The sequence below is a fragment of the Haliaeetus albicilla genome, chromosome 24, assembly GCF_947461875.1.
Source record: "Haliaeetus albicilla chromosome 24, bHalAlb1.1, whole genome shotgun sequence".
Classification (NCBI taxonomy): Eukaryota; Metazoa; Chordata; class Aves; order Accipitriformes; family Accipitridae; genus Haliaeetus; species Haliaeetus albicilla.
This window is the reverse complement of record NC_091506.1, coordinates 15,285,931-15,306,288: the sequence shown is the minus strand read 5'-3', so window position 1 is coordinate 15,306,288 and position 20,358 is coordinate 15,285,931. Positions and strand designations below refer to the sequence as shown.

The following is a 20,358-nucleotide window of genomic DNA, read 5'->3' as shown; positions in this document are numbered from 1 at the left end:
AATACATTTTCTGGTTTTATGGGGCTTTTATGGGTAAGAGTGACTGGTTCATGCATACCTTTCAGCAGCAAAGTAATTGATCTCTTAATCTGTATCTGTAAATGATAATTATTGTGTATGCAGATTAGGCTAGTTTCAAACTAGCACACTTGGTTTATGATGTTTTGTTTGTCAATCTTGCGACTGTGCTGTTGTACATTACTTTTACAAGTCAATAAAAATAGCAGATCACTACCATTAGAATTTCACTAATTTTTACAGTAATTATGTATCTGTTCTGATATTTGCTTAATAAGTACTACAAATACTCTAGAAGTAAAGTAACATTTCCTTACGTAAACCACAAATTTCCTACAGAAAAACCATAATAGTGTGGCACAGACATGCAACATGAATTATTTAGTCTATTAAAATTTTATGGTACAATCATGCATGCATTATTCTGCATAACAGAAATGGATGGATAGATATAGTATTTAATTTTTAAAGCTTCAGACAAACATACACAGAAATCAACAGAGTACTTCATAAAAAAATGGAACAGCAGAATTTACATGCAAGAAATTACTTTGTAAGATCCTTCAAATTTTATTACTTTCAATAATAAACTAAAAAAAAATTGCTATCACCTTAATTTTTTTGTAGTCTCCTTAAAATTTGAGTTGTTTTTTTTTAACTTCAGGGACTGCTCTAAGCAATTTAAAGTGGGTTCTGCAAGTACTTTAAATTTTAATCTGACATTGCTCTGGTGGAGCATTTGGAAAATTAAGTCTTTATTATTGAGAAAAAGGTTCACCAGAACTCCAAACTAAGTACATTGTTCTATTTTCATTACAGTACAAAAACAATCATGTAACTTCTTATAATCAGTTTTGCACAAGAATTCATTGGGTATTTCAAAAAGTTCACCTTTCAAAACATGAAGAAATGTGCACCCAATTCTGTTCACATCTTATTCACACAGGTGAACACATTGTGAAATCTTTCACTGTAGAGTATGCAGGATTTGCACCCCTTCCATCTCCACTTTGGTACCCAAATATGTATAGGAATAAAACACTTCTATCCATTGCTGTATTTAAAAAACATTAGATTCAGCAATAAATGAAAGTCTTGGAGTTGATATCTTGTGACATATACACAGGTACCAAACACATTCCACCACAAAAAAATGCTATATTACTGCATGGGCTAAAAGAGGTCTACTCAGAGATTGACTGCTAGTTCTCTGACTCATGTAAACAAAACTTCAGTATTTTAAGATTAGACTGCCATCTGTTTTTTTATAACACTATTATTTTCAAACAAAAAAAAAGGCAAGGAAACATTCTATTAAATAAAGTATCATAATGATTTGCAGTACAAAAAAAAGTGTTTCAAATAACTGCTAATATGCCTTCACAAAGAACAAAGGTGAAATCTTGGCCTTATGGAATTCCAAGAATATGTTGCCATTGATTTCAATCAAATCATTATTTCGTTTCAAGATCTTAAGTGGTTTGGCAGGAGAAGAGGATCATTACTACTTGCATTGTTAAAAGTAGACAGATATATAAGTAGGAGAAGAAAGAAGATGAGCAAGAAAAGTTTATTTAACAAAGCCTGTCTCATGGATATACTACAATTGCTGCCTGGTGCCAAAGGAAAAGGATCTTGCATCCATTATTTCGGAACTGCCAACAGGCTGTCCTTTTGACAATTAAGCATGTAAAGGCAGAAAAAATGAAATAAAATTTAAAAAGGACTGATTGACTTTGGAATACCGCACACAAATAGACTAGGAACTAACAAATGAATTCCATACAGCAGAATAACTAATATTGAAATAATGACTGGAAAGCATTTATGAAAATCAAGATAAAAACTAACACAAAAAAGACTCCAGTCTGAAAAGACATGCACAGTAGGAGTGCAAATGATATGAATAGAAACATAACTACCACAAAGGTGAGCCAAGATGATACAGAAAAAAAGGTTTTATTGTTCAAAGAGAAAAGCTCTTTGACCAGCAGTGTGCTGGATGGTAGAGTTGATAGTATCAGGTCTTACAATCAATTTATAACTGGATTCTAAAACCAATTAACCAGTAACTTTAAAAGTAAATACAGCACATTCTGTGGGACTCTCTTTTGCCATACTTAAGTCGTGACATATCCATTACGTGGTTAGAAGCTACAAAACTTAGCAATAATAGATTCCAAAGGTGGAATCCTGGTCCGCTGACATTAATGGCAAAATTGACTTCAGTGAAGGCAATACCTTCCCTAATGCATAGTATCACATTACTTAAGCTACAAAACCAGTTCTTCTATATATACTATCCCAATTACACGGTAATTCCAACTATGATTACTATGTAAACTATAGCTTGTAAATTGCTATTACAGTTACATCATTTTTTCTGTCCTGTGATGCTCACAGCACATTAAATGTAAGAGTGTCAGCCAAAAAAAATGAAAACTGTTCTCTGCAGAATGTTTGTTACTGCTCTTCCTCAAATTGAAAAAGGAACACAGTCAAGTCATAAGGATAGATATTGTGCAATTAAAGCAGACATTGGCAAGAATAATAATGCTAAACACCCAAAGTAATACCGTTTGACTTTTTCAAATACCACTATTTACATTCATCATCTTATATTTCAGCATTTTCTTCAATTAAATAAAAGTTTCTATATTCTTAATATTTATATGCTGAATGTATACAGCCTTTTATGAGTAAAATGATCTAAACTATTTTAATCATACGGACTTTTGAAAATAGTATGTCACTTCCTAGATATTCTTATTCATGTAATCAACTCAGTCGCTTAAGATAAACTGAGTAAATTTAAGTTTGAAGGATCAAATAAAGTACTGCAGAAGGAGGAATTAAAAAGCAAAGCAAAGCAAAAAAAAAAAAAAAAATCTGCATGCTTTTTCTGATGGAGAAGTTGAGGACCTAAAGGCTAGAATGTTTGTTTTCTCAGAAATACTGTATGTGCCTATTTAATACATTTCATATTCTTAAAATGGCCTTGAAGTCCACAAAGTTCATTTATTTGGATTTAATGAATATAGCATAGCAGCATCAGAATTATTCTGCAAAGCTCCACAGAGGAAGAGCACAACACAGTAAGGTAATGGATCCTCATGCTTTCATATGTTACAGCTGGCATTTTAAAAAAGAACTTACTGGATTGTACATCTGATTGAACAACTGTTCAGCTTGCTACATTGCAAAGTTGGAAGGGAGTGAAGCACAGACAGGAAAAGAAGGAAAGATCCAGGAAAACAGCATTAGCTCAACAAAACCAGTGCATTTGCACAGAAGAACTTGTCATAAAAAAAGTAGAAATTTAAGATTCTAAACATTCCTTGGTGAAAGTGAGAGGCACTGGGGAAACATAAATGTTGACTTTGGCTCCTAAAAAAGAATGGCTGGAGTAAGAAATTTAAGGTTTGTGTTACTTTCCCTTTCTCAAGTTAAATAACCCATGAAATAAAGAAAGGTGTCCACTTTTGATGATACATTAAGTGCTGGTCTCAAGCAATGAATCACAAGAAGTGCTTTTGGCTGAGGCTGCAATTTATCACCAAAGCTTCAAAGCTGGTAATAATAAAAGATTAATTAAATTGTATCATTAAATTGATTACTTTCCTTTTGTTTAACACAAGACTGAATTTTCTATGCAGAATGACTTTCTAACAGTACAGCTTGGCAAAAAGTACTTTAGCAACTGCAAATATGTCAGTAAGCAAGTAAATTTAAGATAATGAAAAACAACAAAAGGAGGAAATTCTAGAGTGGATAATAAGATTATATATATATACACACACATATATATATAAAACTTAGCTACCTATTAGGTAATTCCTGCTGTTCTTTCACTAGTAGCAATACAAAGTAAGTCAACAAAAAGTCTGTGGAATTTTGGCAAAAAAAAAGTATTGAGCATTCTTCTGGGTTTTATGATTTTTTAAAATTTTATGAATTTCAATCCATAGTCTTTATCACAAAAAGTTTAATAAGTATGCCTATGGTTTTAAACATTATTTTGTGTACCAAAATATAGTGCAGTCACATGAATAATTACTATTTACAAATATCCTATTTATTACTTTTTGAAATGTGTCTACTCTATAAAATTAAAGCAGTGAGTTTAGAATCAGCACGTTTTCTCCTGCTGAAATGCAAACAATCCAGTTATGTAATACTGAAAAAAAATTGGATCTAATGAGACCCAATCAAAAATATCTTTACTATCAATAAATGAACCTTATTCTCTCTAAAAACAGGAAGAGGAAACAAAGGAAGAGAAACTTTTAAAATTTTGGGGTTTTTAATTTACAGATTTTGTTTGGATTTGCCCTTTGTACACATTTTCTTTCAGGCACAGTACTTATTACCATTAGTGCTCATGGAAAATTAACTCCTAGCAAATATGCATAGAATACTATCTTCATATTTATTAGTATAATTTGTTAAAACATATAAATCAACATTAAACTATAATGATTTTACAATACCATAATGAAAAGTGCCTTCTCTATGATATTTTTAGAGAGAGAATAATGTGTAAGGTGCATTCAAATTTCTCAAAGTAACAGACAGCCCCTTGGAGTCACTTTTGAAAAAGAGATATAAACTGTGACCATTCCTTCTAGCTTCCGTAGTGGTTAATGTTAGTACATAAGCACACTTATGGGACACGCAGGTTAATTTACTCCTAACTATGTTGATGTTCCCTCCTACTCTAACTCAGACATATGCAAGAATAACCCAGATTTCTGTTTCAGTTAGTTTCCTAAGGAGTGAAAACATGGTGAAGGTAGTTTTCTGGGGACCAATTACTTTTAACACAGGATATTTACAGGTTTGAACATAAAGTATTTTATTAGAGAAAATGTGAATTGAAAATTACTGTTTGGAGTCTACTATCATTAACAGTCACTGTTTCTGTTCAACTAAACATGCCCACAAAGAAGGTTGTAACTACATTTTATTGTGGAAATACCTGGTCTCCTACAAATGTTGGGTGAATTTCCATTGGGGCTTTATGCTGTATTTATGATATAATAAAACGATTATGTTTTCAACTTTCATTTAATAATCCTTTGTATTTATACACAGCGAACATACTCCCTTTTTATACGAAAGACGTCCCAGACACTCTCTGACTTTTATAAGTGCTTATTTTTCCATGACTGTATGATGTATTTATATGTACAGTTATAAAAGATTGACTTAGGATTTCAAGTCCTTCAAGAGGATTTTGACTTTTAAGTGATCTGTGCTTTTAGGGGATTTTTAACTATTTTTTTAAATGAGGAAAATAAGGTACTTCAGATTGTAATGAAGTATATTTTGTAGTTAAGTGCAAAGTAAACAAACATTTTCTAACAAAAGAAAACAAAATAAAGGACTTCCAGGGAAATAGCTTCTTTGGGTATTTTAACTCTGACTTCAATAACATTTATAAGTATCAAACATTTGAAGTAGTTGTGTTTCCATTAAAAGCTTTTCTATATGTTTATTGAAAAAGATTCCCTTCCTTCCTCTCCACAACTAAACATGTAACACAGGCACCTAATGGCACATATTCATACTGAATTAAAAGATAATAGTAGTATAAGGTTTACACTCTGATATCCTTTATACTTTGCAATACCTTCTTCACAGGTAAGGTTATTGAAACAATGCTTAAACAGAGAGCAGGATACTACTCAACCTGGGTAAAAAGAGTGTCAGAATATTATCCTAATGGTGGTAACATTTGTAGAGCTTATAAATATTCTTTTCTAGAAAATGAAGCATTAATTATCAATATAAAAAAACTAATGTTTGACACACACTTAGTCATGAATTGCAGAAGGCAAACATAATGCCTAAACCCATCAAATATGTCATGAGATTGGTGTTCAAACAATGAGAGCAGACATTACCAAATGACACAGAAAAAGGTCAAAGAAACAACATATGGTAGAAAAGGCTTCAACAAACCTGCAAATCATTTAGGCAAAAACTATTTTAATGCATCAATTTAAATAAAACCATGTCATAAAGTATAGGATTTGTATGTTTTCCTTTAAATGTTTGCTTCCACTACTTGCTGAATAAAAATACTGAATTGCTAGCTGAGATAAACTATGCATTATTTTGCTTAATTATCACAAACATGTGTTCACCAACAAAGCCAAAAAAACCCGCCAAAATAAAACCTAGCTAGACTTTCCATTTCAGAAGCAGAATTTTTTTTAATAGGAAGTACAGCATTTCTTAGGTGAGACTTTAATTTTTTCCCATGCTACAAACATTTCAGTCTACTTCTAGTAGAGGTATAAATTCATATACATACAAATTGCTGGTTTGATAATTTCTTTCTGCCATTCTGTTTTCTCTCCAATGTCCTGCCCCAGTTCATCTATTTGTAGCAGCTTCTCAGAATTCCCTCGTATAGGTATTCAAGATAATTTCTGAGGCTCACTAGTGGCTTTGGTACAAGCCTCTTAAGAAAAAGTTAGCAGTATTTGATGCAAGCATCAGCAAACAGCGTAAGATGGGTAGATTTCAGATTTACTCCAGAAGAGTAAATAAGCTCAACTTTTCAAAATGGGGGGGCAGGGGGGAATGTTGATTTTTGGTTTTCTGATTGTTGTTTGTTTGTTTGAAGATGGAACTTACCTTTTTCAACTGTGCTTCCAACTTACTACACTCTTCTTTCTTTTGTTCTATGGCTATTTCTAAAGACTTAAGTTTGGAGTCTCTTTTCAGCCCTGCTGATGCCAATGAAGATGCATGTTCTTTGAGATCGATTAAACTAGACTGAAAAATGACCAAGAGTAAAAAGTTAATTCCTAGTCACCAGGACACTAACTTATTGCCAACTTAGTAATCACTTGGATCCTGTTCCCCCTCCCCTTCCCCAAAAAGAGTTGACACAAAGATAAGCATTGATAGCAAAAGACACTGTTTTGAGAATACAACCAGTTGGAACCACAGGAGCTGGCGTGCAGTGAAACATAGAAACATTCGTAACAGACAAGTTGACATTATATTCTGGAGGTACAATTACTTTGAAGTCCATTCCTCTAACTGACAAATGAAAACAGGAGCAACAATGGAATATTTGAGCCTACTGGAGGCTTATGTAAAAGAAAAAGTAGAGATAATGACACACAAATATGCAAAAACTGAAGCAATATTTTATGAAAAAAAGTAAGGACTATGAAGAATGCTTAAGAAAATAGCAGTTCAGAAGTTGACCACCGAAGTGGCAGAATTTCAGTACTTAAAATTATTCAAGAGTAATCCTAATGCATTTACTTTCATCATAATGACATAGATAGAAGAACATAGATTTTACTGAAAAGACTGACCTCTTTTTCTGTCAGTTCAGCTTGTAAAGCATTAACTTTCTCCTTCAGGTCTTTGTTTTCTTTTTTATAAGATTCGATTTCTTCAAGTCTTTCTCTGTCATCTCGCTCCCTTTGCTCCTTCAAGCGCTCTATTATTCTTTCCTAACAAGGGAAAGAATTGCAAAATGGAAAAGTTGGAAATAATTTTAACAAAAGACAGAATAAAATTTCTTTGCATTAAGTAGCACTTAGAAAAATCAGCCTTCAGAAGCAGAGGATGATTGAGTTAATGGTATTAAAATCAATGCAAGATTTCCCCTGATTTCAAAAGCATCAGATCAAGGTTTTAAATACTTGATAAGAGTAATGTGGTACTGAAACTTCATTAAATATCTATACCAATATGAATATGTTTAGTCTTGTGATAGATATGGAAAGTCATTCACCTCAGTAATGTATTTCCTGTATTCATAAGCTATTAAAGTCTTGATTATAAATTCAAAACAGAGAGGCCATGACTTGTTTACTCAGCTTGAATTTGGTTAGGTTTTTTTGAATGCTGGTAGACTCTACAGTTGTTGCAAGAAGTTTCAAGGTTCCAAATCTAATTAGAAATCAATCACTTGCTAACTGTCAGTAACTTACAGTGTACATGTATTATATTTTGAGAGGACAAAACCCAAAAGTTGTCCAAGACACAGAAAAAGTACCCCAATACAACTTATGATATCCAAAGGAAGATTTTTCTCCATCTAATTAACAGTGATCCTACACATATTTAAACTCAACCACATTTTTAAATATTTTGCCAACTTCCAGTCACTATTATAAGGATTGCTGAAAATCACCCGTCAAGGATTGGGTGATGAATTCAAAGAGTGAAATGTAAAAAGCAGATGCAGTAGTATGGTTTTATTAAGCTTTGATTACATTCTTCAAAATCACATTCTACCAATACTTGAAGGATGCAAATACTAATCAGAGAGAAATAGTTAGGGTAAAATAAAATAACCGGTAGAATTGCATTTGAATCGGGAATAGGTCAATTTAAGCAGAGTATCAGGGAAATACTAGTATCATTCTGGAAGTAGTAGTCAGGCATGCAGTGGAAGCAACATCATTTAGGAAAGTTAAACCTACATGGGACAAAACTACATACTGGCTGATGAAGTTCTACACTACCAGTGGCGTAGCTCAGGTAGAACCACCTCCATGCTCACGGATCCTATTCAAGTCCTTTTGTACTTATGCTTGAAATCTCCGAGGAGTGTAAGAGTGGGATCAATACTTAAAATACTATTTCATAGAACTGGACAAGACTCATGGAAGCCTACTATTATTAGAAAAAGAGAAAAACCTCATGCTAATTCCCTCTGTCCATGATTCCTTATACTGCCATATATATATATATACAAACACACACACTGGAGATATATATCTATATACACTACACAAATACATAAAGTTTACCTTTGCCCATATCGATATTCTCTCAGCTGTGGTTACTGTATCTCAACAAACATTACAATGCAAGCAACATTGCAGCAGCTGTACATCCCATTCTGATTTGTAATAAACAGTCATTATAATGAAAGAAAAAAATTAATTCATTATCAAAGTTAGCTGAGTAGTAAAACCACTTTTTAAAAGTGTATATTGTTCAGATAATCCTGGTTATTCATTCATTTTCTCCATACACTAGGTATGAGGTTCCTCCAAGCCCTAGAGGATCTTCTGAAGATTGCTTCTGTACTTTTTAAAGCTCAAGGCATATTTTGCAGAAAGCCAACTGTCAACACTTATATACATAAAAAATCAAGGCTGTGATTTTCATCCTAGCAGTCTCCAACCTTGGAGATATTCAAAGCCGAGCTGGACAAGACCCTGAGCAAATTGTTTTAGTTGACCCTGCTTTGAGCAGCTGGGTTGGACTAGATAACCTCCAGAGGTCTTTCCCGGTCTCACTGGTTCTGTGGAATAGGCAGAGACATTTTCTAGATTCTGTACCTCAAACACCGGTTGTTTCTCTTCTGCTCAGTCTCTCTCCCCCCATTTTCACAATTCATCCCTTTGTAACACCGACCACCTCAGCACCTCTGCTGACAGTTGTCCATTGCCTCTGCTTGTTGTCTGGTCCTCCTTTCATACTGCACAGCAAAGGGACTACCTACTAGAAAATGGAACACATAGCGTTTTCGGAAGACCGCGAAGTTTTCTGTAAGTGTCCCCTTGTATTTTCAGCTTCTATGTATCTGCCTTTCACTAAGCATCTGTTGAAGATCTCCCTTTTATTCACACTCCTATCATTTAAATGCCATATTATCTGCATGTATGAAGTTTAAAACTAATAATCAGTTTCTGTATGAACTGAATAAATATTATTTTAAATTACTGATTTAAAACTTGGCTACACTTAAATCGATTTGACTTTAATGGGTTATACATTTCCCTGAAAATATTTAAATGCTAATTCAAGAAATAGAAAAATTCAGCTTCCTATATTGATCTTCACTTATTTGGAATGACTCTAAAGCTTGTGGTTGCTTACTAGAGAGCTAATTGCAGACCCCACTGTAAGTGCAATTAAGCATATTAGAATTTTAGTTTAAATCTTTATTTTTATATTTCCTTATTTTTATTTTAAATATTTAAAAATTAACTTACTTTTGCATTATGTTTATACAGCAAACATAAGCTATGATGCAACATATTTTTTTATGTAACATGAGTTGTTAAGATCAAGCATCAAAAGCAGATGTGGGGTATTAATCTTCATAGGTGCTTGCTATATGACTAGTCTGTTATTGATGTGAAACTAGGCCTAAGTGCAAAATGTGATATTTCAAATATATTCCTTATAGAGCCATTTCAAACATTTATGTTCCTCTGATAATTTTTTTTTCTTTCAGTTATATAATATTGGCTTCCAGCTGTAATAATTTGTTTCACCAACAGTGAAAATTTTTAAAAATGCATGATATTAAGTATTTTATAATGTAATTATATGTATTAGTGAAATTAATGTTAAATATTATTAGAAGGTTTTAAACAATTAGTAAAGATCTTTACCAAATAAGTAGTTATATTTGAGCTTGTAAATAAATGTAATTTGAATCTTTTAGATATTGGAAAATAATCAGCACTATAATGAATAATCTTGTAACAAGAATATTGGTACAGTTAGGTTTTGCTACCCAGTTCCTAAGGAAAACCTTTTCAAAGGGCTGGAAGTTCATAGTGCTAATTTCATTTTGCATCTAGCATTCCTCTGACATCAGGAACTCCCTTTTAAAATGTAGCTAACTGAACATACCTATTACCAAACTAGCGTTACTGTAAGAATCCTCACAGAAAACAGTGTTGACTACTCACATAAAACTTATATCCCTATTTATTTCATCCAGAAAGAAATGCACATTGATGACATAGTACACTGCACTTAGCATACAGTTAAAAAGATATGGTCAAAACTAAAGGTAGCAAGCTATCTGTAGTTAAACCTGTTTCCAAGACAGCATCAACTGTCTGTGCTCCGAGACCCCTGGAACTGCAGAGGTACACAACTCCTGGCTTCATTCAGCCCAACTGCAAAATCTCCCTTTGACTTATACCTGGCAGGATTTCAGGTAGAAATGTGTTCATACAGAATGAAGGTCCTTCAACAGCAACATTGTTGAGCACACCATAAATAACAAACCAGCGAATGTACTAGTTATGTGGGTTGGTTTTTTTTTAATTCTAGTATTAGCTGGCTTTTGCTATATAGATTATGCAAGAAAGGGATAATATGGGATACTAAATAACTTCAAGATTATTCCTAGTAACAAATAATATAAATTCTTAATCCCTTGAATATTAATGTCAAAATGCCAGCCTCCACTAAGTGGAATAGTTTAATAACCATTCAGAATCCACCTAGTTATATTCAGACTTAGTTTTATACCAATTCCTTCTTGAAGATTTATTTACCTAAATGATTTTTTTTTCTTCTATAACAAATTAAACATAACACTATTTCATCTTATTAATGAACAGTATAAATTTTTCTAAGTCAATCACAAAAGAAGACTAATTTATCTGTCAGCTGCATAAGGCTAAATGTCAAAAACGTGTTAAAAGGCCCTAATACACCATGTTTTACTTGATTAACAGCTAACTTGCAGAAATCCCAACAATGTGTTCTTGTTTCAGTCTTATTTGCATTGGCGAGCTTTCCTTATGCACTAATCTAGGACCTCACAGGTCTAATCTATTTGCACTTTATCACAGAAGCAGGAACTGAATTGCCACAGCATATAGCTCTATTATCAGACATACTCAATTGCTTATCTGCTGTATGCTGCTACAGTAGGACCAACTTTATAAATATCAGCTTCATGAAAGCAACCTCTTGAGCTGCTTTGGGCCAGTCCAAGAGCTGAGATATTCTTTGAAAAGTTTCTTGTTAAAACATCAAGGAAGCTGATAGCACTTTTGCATATTCTGATTTTCAAACTTTTTTTTTTTTTTAATAGGAATAAACTTTTTTTTGTTTGTTTATTGCAATGTAACCTTTATTGCTGTTAAGAATTTTCAGTGCTTAGGAGAGGCGCCAAACTTTGGGGTAAGGAATTGAATGAATACTTTTTTAGTTTAGCTCTAAAATGCACTCAAAAGTGATTAAAGTTGTGCTGATGCGTTTCTGATTCCTGACAAGAGAACAAATTATAGCAGCAGTATTGCTGGAAAAATACAAAGACTGAAAGGAGTCCATTTCAGGAAATTTTGATGCTGTTTTATGATGTATACAGTAATTTTCTCACTTAGTGTTACCAAGCTACGTAATCACTAAATATGAAAGAAAAAGAAAATCAGAGATAGGTACTTGGAAAAAAAACTATTTTCATGAAGAATAAGGAGCCATATTATCTAATTCAGAGCCAAAATCTCCATCTGAGTATTTTCAGGAACAAAGCAGGGAAACATAAATGTTCGAACACTTGGGTTTTGGACTTGAAAAAGAGCTTCATAATTCATTCATATCATATGATCATGTTTTAGGGGTTTTTTTCTTCCCATAGAAACTACGAAAAGCAATTCAATTCAATTTTAGTGAATTGTGGTTAACTAAACTGGTATAAATAAACCTGATTTCTATTTTAAGGGAGCTTCCCATGATGCTTTTGGAGTATTTTCTTCATTTTTTAAAAAATTAAAATTCTCAAAACTATTGAATTGACAAAGAATTAAGGTAAAGCCAAAAATTGGTCCTAACCTCAAGAGTATAAAACAAGATAATATAGCTGCAGAGTAGGTCTGATATAATTTCTAGGAAAAACAAACAAACAAAAAAACCCAAACAATGTCTTTCCATGGAAATCAGGTATTCTTGAATGAAAGCAGCATCCTTTCTTGAGAGCATTACAAATTTAAATTGATAAAAGTACTTCTATTGATGCAGTTGTTAATAAGAAACTATCACTAAGGGTTCTTGGTTTGTCCCATTTGGACAAAAATCTATTCCATATTTCTACCAGTATTTGCAGTGGAAAAAGTTAATAACTATTGATAAAGTCTGTACATCTTAAGAATGCTACTGCAGACAGGAATAGGGATAGGAAAGGTTACTCACTGAGAGCAGCTAGGATGAATTGGAAAGCTGGACACATAGGAATGAGACATATGTAAACATAATCAGTCAAGGTATTTAGCTGCCAGAAGACACAAGGAAGCTAGACACAATAGTTCATTTGGAACTTCTAGAAGATGCCTACTGGCTTCTTTCAATGTATACATCTCAGAGACTACAATTAAGATTGAGAAACCTACCCTTGAAAGTGTGGCCTTCAAGAGAAACTGACAATGTGAAAGAAATTGTGCATGATTTCTCTGTACTATAAACAAAATCATACAGAGATGTGCTTTTACCTTGGAAACTTCCTCCATTGTGTCTAACGCTCTAAGGTCAAGCACCCTGTTTCTCAAAAGCTCATATTAATTCTACTCTGCAGTGTTGCTTTTCTCCTCCTTTTTTTTATCTAATATACCACTCGTTCCTCAACTGTAAAAAGATTTCCCAGTAGCACACCGTGACTGGTGACACATTAAAATTACAAAGCTCATTTGTAGAAAAAGGCTATTATTTAACAATTCTGTGTACCTTTTCCTTAGATTAACAAAGTGGCATTTCTGAAGTAATATAGAATGATAAGCATATCACTAACAGAGTACTTCCCTTTACATACTGCCACCTAACTTTTAGAAGTAACAATCTCTACGTAACTGATTGAAACAGTCACCAGAAACCACAGCACAACTCAGCTTCATGCCACTTCTCAAAAGCATCGGCTTACGGAAGATACCATTGCCTTCATCAGCTGCAAAAAGACAGAAATCTCTGTGGCGGAGGAAAACATTCCATGGCCTTCATTGCATATGTGTCTCAGAGTAGCCTGCAAACACTGCAGGAAAGATGCCATTTCAGCCGACTGTATGTAAGCAAAGTGACTACTTTGTACAGAATTCAACCTTAGGGACCCCATGTGAGTTCTAACCATTTCCACTTGGCAAAACCACTAATCACACTGATTCTTTTAAAAAGTGTCTGTTCATATATATCGATGCAATTCCAAATGAAGTAGACATGAATTGCAAAAACACATTTCAGAGAAGGATCTAAAATTATCTAATTTTTCCAAAACATTACAACTAGCATCATTTATCAGACTTTGAACCTTAATTACAGCAATAAATAAAACTTGACACAAAATTTCCATACCATCAGGGTCTCTACTGTTGTCACATTTCAACATATACACAAAGAAGTTCTATAGCACAATTTTTAAACAAACTCTGGGACAAATCCTCACTATGTTATTCAAAAATAACACATCCTGAGTTCAGTAAAATTTTACAATTTGTATGTCTGACAATAATATAATATCTCATTATCAGATACATATAAAACCTTCAAAATTATAAAAATTTTATTTATTTATTGGTTTACATTTATTTCAACAGAATTTTAGAATGGTACTGGTACAAAATGACTTGAAAACAAGTAATTGCCACTTATTAATTTGGGTTAGGTTTTAACCCAGTACTTCTTAACCTTTTGTATTTCTGGTAGTGAGAAGATGACTATATGTGATCTATTCAACACCTCCACACAAGCTGATTCTACTACAAACCTTGGCAAACCATCATTAGTTTAATATTTTCAACAAAGAAATAACATTACAATTGAAGAGAGATTGCAACTTAGCAAATTACCCCAGCTAAGAAGTATTGCATAAGCGTGTTTTCTCTGAAGTGCTGCAGATATAGCTGAGGCAGAAGATAGGAGACAAGATTTCTTTGGCTTTTGATAATGTACTTCATGCCCAGTTGCACAGAAGAACTGGTAAGTTTGCAGTGTCACACTCACTCTCCTTTCTACATTGGCAACAATAGCACGGCGGTTAAAGGACTGTTTTAAACTCTCAGCTGCCTCTATGGGCATTTTGGGAAAGTCACAATGTAGACTAATCCAGAAAAGATAGTTTACAAGGAGGAAAAACACATTAAAAAGTACTTCATGTCATTTTTTAATAATATGCTGTGAAATTGGTGAGCACTGTGTCCAGATTAGCAGTGAAAGATTAACAAAATAAGTGTAACTTTCTTTACTGCATAAATGCTGTAAACTTATCCATATGAAGCCACAGAAGTAGTAGTAATGCCAACTTTTTTCACTGTTGTTGACCAAGCAAACATTAGTAAGGTGATTAAACATACAAAGACATCAAAAATCCAACATTAGCATTTTAGGTGTTAGTCCCCACAGTGGCGTTTTAAAGTTGTATACAGTCATAAATATCTTCATAGGATTGCACACTACAGAATGGCACATAATACTTTAATTAACTGCACTCACCTGTGCACATTTAAGTGATATGTATATATAAAAAGATCTGTGAGCTGCAAAAAGTGGATACTTGTACTAATTTTGGGGGCATATAAATTTGCTTGGATTATCTCGTATTCAAAGTTAACTGGAAGAAAAACCCTGACCTCACTGAAGGAGGTAGGAATGTTGCCACTAATTTAAACAGTCCAGATTTATCCCTTCTGCTAGGTATTTTCAAGTTAAAGGCATATAGTTTTTAAAGCAACAAAAGTAATTCTCCATTTTGTTATGAAATACAGTTTCTCTTATAAATTAAGCATAGGAAACCAATAGTGCTAACAGCAGGGCAAGTTAACAGTTGGTACGCTCACTTGCTCTTGGCTCTTCAGTTAGGCTCTGCTTAACAGACAAAAGAACAGGATAATCAAGATCACAAAGCCCCCAAAATACCCAAAACTCTACCTTCTTTACATCAGGCGTCCATGCCTTTCAGTTCTTTCAGGGAACAACCACTCATCCCACTGACTAAGGGAAAATCGTCCCATGTACTGGGCCATTTACTCCATCCCCATTTAAAAGGACATCCTTCTTTACCTCATATTCCTGTTTCAGTTCATCAGCCGGGAATCACTCCTTGCTCATCCTACCAGAACAGAGCCACCTGCTTTCCTGACAAGGCCCATAGGCTTTGTTACAGGTGCCAGAACAACCTAAAAAGACATTTTCTGGACACGCTTCACCCACAAGAGCAGCACATAATGCTGTTCCATGAGAAAACATTACCTTTTCTGACAGAGCTTCTTCTAAGGTTGCTAGTGCTGTGTCTGTGTTACTAGAATCCGTCTGCAATGACTTCACTCTGTCTTTTAGATTAGTTAGTTGTTTGTCTTTGTCCCTAAGTTGCTCCTGTAGATTTTCAATCTGAAAATAAAAACAGATTATAATATTCATCAACCTTGCCTTAACATTCAGAAAGGGACTTGGGTGCTAGAATCAATGGAATGTATACATATCACACATATGATACATATGCCTCAGTATACTGCCAAGTTTTTACATGGTATAATATCAACAGGTTTTAACTTCTGTCCTTTCTATTTTGTTTTCCTTTGCTAAAAAGTATCATTTTCTAAGAAATTCTAGGAAAAATCTCAGTGCAGCCAGATATTTTATTATTTAAATATTTTCTGATATTAATCACTTTAGTTTAAGGTACTGCATTATCTCAGTAATTCAAAGTATGTGTGGAATTACCCCTTTAGATTACTCTAGCTGCAATAAGAAGGACAAAGAAAGGGAGAGGCAAAGCGAGTTCAGTGAGCCTTAAACTGAGGAAGAAGAAAGATGATAACCTACCTACGTAAAAAAACCTCTTCTTCCATGATGCCCTGCTGTAAAGGAAACTCACCTGGACAGAGATCGGGATGTTTATATTTCAAAAAGCCAAACCCAGAAACAAAACCAAAAAAAAAAACCCCAAACAACCCAAAGGCCACCATTTCCATTCACTTTCTTCATCTCCATGAAGATTTAAGGTATGTCACACTAATTTGGATATTAAAACTGCTTTAAACAGGTCTAGTTCTTCCTCTAGCAAGTATCTAAGCACACTGCTAAGGTACCTACAAACACACTGGTTTGTTAAACAGGTCATGATTTATAGTGGTTAAGTCAGAAAGGTTTTGCACAAAAAATTGTCCACAGGACCATGTGGATTTTGGAAACAAATCTGAATAAAAGCACTCAGCTTCTGATTGTCATGGCAATCACCTTCTATGGCTGTAAGGGACAACGACTTTCTGGGCATAGTGCAGAGAGGACATGTGGTATGTCATATATGTAAAATTGTATTAATTGTCTGTCAGAAGAATCAACCTCCCTTCATCCTACACTCTCAGTGCCACTCACTATTATACCACTGGCATAAAACCAAAATTTGTTCCATAATGCTTAGGCACAAATAAATAGTAACAAGAAAATTAATTAGTCTATTATTTTAGTATGCCACTTTATATAACATGACAAAATATGTCTAAATCCATAAGGTATCATTTGTTCAAAACTGGTTTTAAATATGCTATTTAAATTAGACAAATTATTACTGTCAACACAGATTCAAATTCTTACTTTCATCAGTGATTTTACACTTTGGATCATGTTTTGTTGCTACTGAAATGAATGAAATTTTGCTGTTCATTTCATAAAGTAATGTAATTTTTCGCATGGCCAATGTAATTTTCATTTAAACCAATTCAGATTTTAACAGGAGCAGGATCCTTCATAATTACTGTTAAACTGTATTTAAAGATTCTTTTACAAACCTGAAGCTGAATTCAATGCATGTGCAGGTCTGCAGAAGTTAACAGTTATGTCAATAAAAATTTGGTCTCCATATGCAAAAACGTATCACCATAATCAAACACACTTTAATTTGGGGCATAATTTGGTAAAAATTCTCCTACTACTGCATTATACATGTGCACGAAAAAAAGCCTGAAGTTTTGACATCATATATATTTATAATTAACAAATCATAAAATCCACAGTACAGCTGTATGCACTGTATAATTGTTTGTTTAAATACATTTAAATTTTAAAGAACTTAAATAAAAATTAAAATAAAAGTAAAATAAAATTTGAAAGCAAATTTGGAGGAGCACATTCCAATTAGAAATTCATTATAACAGTATGGCAAATACAAGTATTGTACCTTTCTTCTTCCCCCACCCTCCCCCTTTTTATATACATACTTTGGTATGTCAGATTACTGCTATGGGCCAAAGATTCCACTTGCTCTGTAAACTATAAAATACTAAGGTATATATAGAAAGGTTTTGGGGGAAGACCTGACATAGAATAGCTCACTCTTGTAAATGACCTCTCATAATATTTTTCTTCGTGTGTATATTTTATACAGATACAGAAATAAGATACATGTGTTAATGAGTTAAGAACTTTTTATTTTATGGCATGTGTATTAGTCACATCTAAAATTACATTAACTGGCACTCAGAGGACTGCACACTATGTTTCTTTCTTTGCTTTCATCCAAGTATTAATGATTCCAACAACTACCTCATGACACCCTGTGGAATACTTAAGCAATTGCACATTTCAGCTTCACCAAATAAATTCTCAAGCGAAAAGGAAATAAAACAGGAGAGTGAATATTGATTACATGTTCTTTGAAACAAAGTTAAGATCTGGTCCTTTATTATCATCAGCTTGACCTACCAACTCTAGGCACCCTAAATTAAAGTACTTATTTCCTATGCACAGTGCTTATCTGAATTCCACAGCATTTACACGATTTCCTTCCTCTTAAAACTAATTTAAAATATGATCCAACCCTTAACCAAGAAAACATGTTCTAAAATTATTCAGCATTTACAAAATTCTTTCCTCAGAGGTAAAGAGAACAGGCAGCAAATTAAAAACATCCCCATTGAATCACAACTTCTTTAAAATAAGTTATTCAATGCATAGTCCATAGATAAAATAAGAAGAAAGGATCTTTTTTATTCTTCTATTTGTGCTATATAAATCTGAAGGAAATATGATGGGAACAGGACCACACTAGGGTATGTGAAAGTAGAATCAGTACCGCAGAGTATTTGTTTGTTGGGATGGGCACAGGATTAGCAAAGATCTGCTAATGCAGACAAGATTTTATGACCAGCTAATCACAAAGAGTTCTCTCAAAAAGATTACAGGAGACAAAGAGATTGAGCAGTCTCACATGCTAAAATCTTGGAACACAAGATATGATTTAGTTCTTCCTGGGTTTTTTAAACTCAGAAAGAATAACAAACCCTCTGGTAACCTCTGTCATTCTCCAACATATATTTGGGTACAGGCATATATGTAAGGATACAATTTTATTGCTGAATAATTACTTACTTTTAAGCATGCCTGAATTCAATTTATGACAGGGACTGTTAAGGCTTTCTTAATCCTCAAGCACTTATACTTTTATCTGATAGGAAATTAGTTACTGTGTAGTTTTGTCAACATGTAATTCTTACTTCTGTACACTGCTATGTCCCTGTGCCATGAGCTGTATGAAAAGAAACTGCTCCATTCTTTCCATATTTCAGAAAGTGTGTATGTTCCCAGAGCTTAAGAGAGACTTTATTCCTTTTTAAAAAACAATACCCTTACAGATAAATGTCCTTCCTATGAGGTATCCTGTCAATAAACTGCAAGTGCTAATCTTGTCACTTTTTGGCAATTGTCTCAGGAATGCTTCTTAAATACTCAAGAGATTAAATCAAATCTCACCCACAGACAGGCTTTAAAATTCTACAATAACTCAAGTTCTCAAAATAAAATTACTTTCATTATCAAAACTAAGGTACTGTAGTATGGAATTCGTAAGAAAATTATATAATCAAAGAAAATATTCTGTGCTATAACAATTTGCCTTTAGAGATATGCATTAAAGTATAAGAGAAGTTTAAGACAGTGTAAGAGAAAATTTATCAGAGAATTCCTAGGCCTAGCTAGTGAAACTGTAAAGCCATAAACTTAGATCCATATATTTTCCTCTCTGCTCTGTATTTGAGTTTTAAATAACTCAGAAAACCAGTATTTTGTAACACTGTTTTTTTAATCATTTTATCATTTTTTAAAATCTTTTTAAATTCATTTTGCTCTATTCTAAATTTCTCTAGGCAGAACTCTTTGAGATTTGTTTCCTATTAAAACACAGGTCACGTCTGTTCCAGTGAAGTAGATCAATAATGTAAGATTAGCGTAATTTAAATTTAAAATTGAAACACGGGGGAGAAAACAGAACTTTTGTATATATAATTTTCATTATTAAAAAAAAAAAAAAGTCTTACTATTTTAAGAAAACAAATTCTACTGAACAATTTCCCAAGTACTGTTACATTTTACTTTAAACAGTTAATGGAATTATGAGAAAAAGAGATTTAATAAACAACAGCATTCATCCAACATGAGCATTAACTATGACTACTTTAAACCTTAATATTCATTCTCAGACTTCAGCTGCTGCCTCATAGATATACATAACAAAATACAAAAGAAGATAACTATTAACTGAAACAGAAAAATATAGTTAGGTATAGTTCAAATGCAAATACTCTACATGTCTTCTTACACACAATTTATTTTTATTAGTAAGACTCA

General features: G+C 33.2%; 1 protein-coding gene across 10 annotated transcripts in view; it reads right to left on the bottom strand.

Annotated features, from left to right (window-relative positions):
- Positions 1-20,358, bottom strand: part of ERC2 (ELKS/RAB6-interacting/CAST family member 2) — a 556,068-nt gene that overhangs the window by 298,975 nt on the left and 236,735 nt on the right. For 6 of the 10 annotated variants that reach the window (XR_011329694.1, XR_011329696.1, XR_011329695.1 and 3 more), the window contains 4 exons: positions 15,988-16,125; positions 7,359-7,499; positions 6,664-6,804; positions 3,175-3,210 (listed from right to left, as the gene is read on the bottom strand). Coding sequence is in view for 7 of the 10 variants with exons in the window: in XM_069812287.1 (XP_069668388.1) it covers positions 3,175-3,210; positions 6,664-6,804; positions 7,359-7,499; positions 15,988-16,125 (456 nt within the window). In the remaining 3 variants the exon portion in view is untranslated. The remainder of the gene's footprint in view (positions 1-3,174; positions 3,211-6,663; positions 6,805-7,358; positions 7,500-15,987; positions 16,126-20,358) is intronic. The other 4 variants (XM_069812290.1, XM_069812291.1, XM_069812292.1 and 1 more) reach the window with 1 other exon arrangement.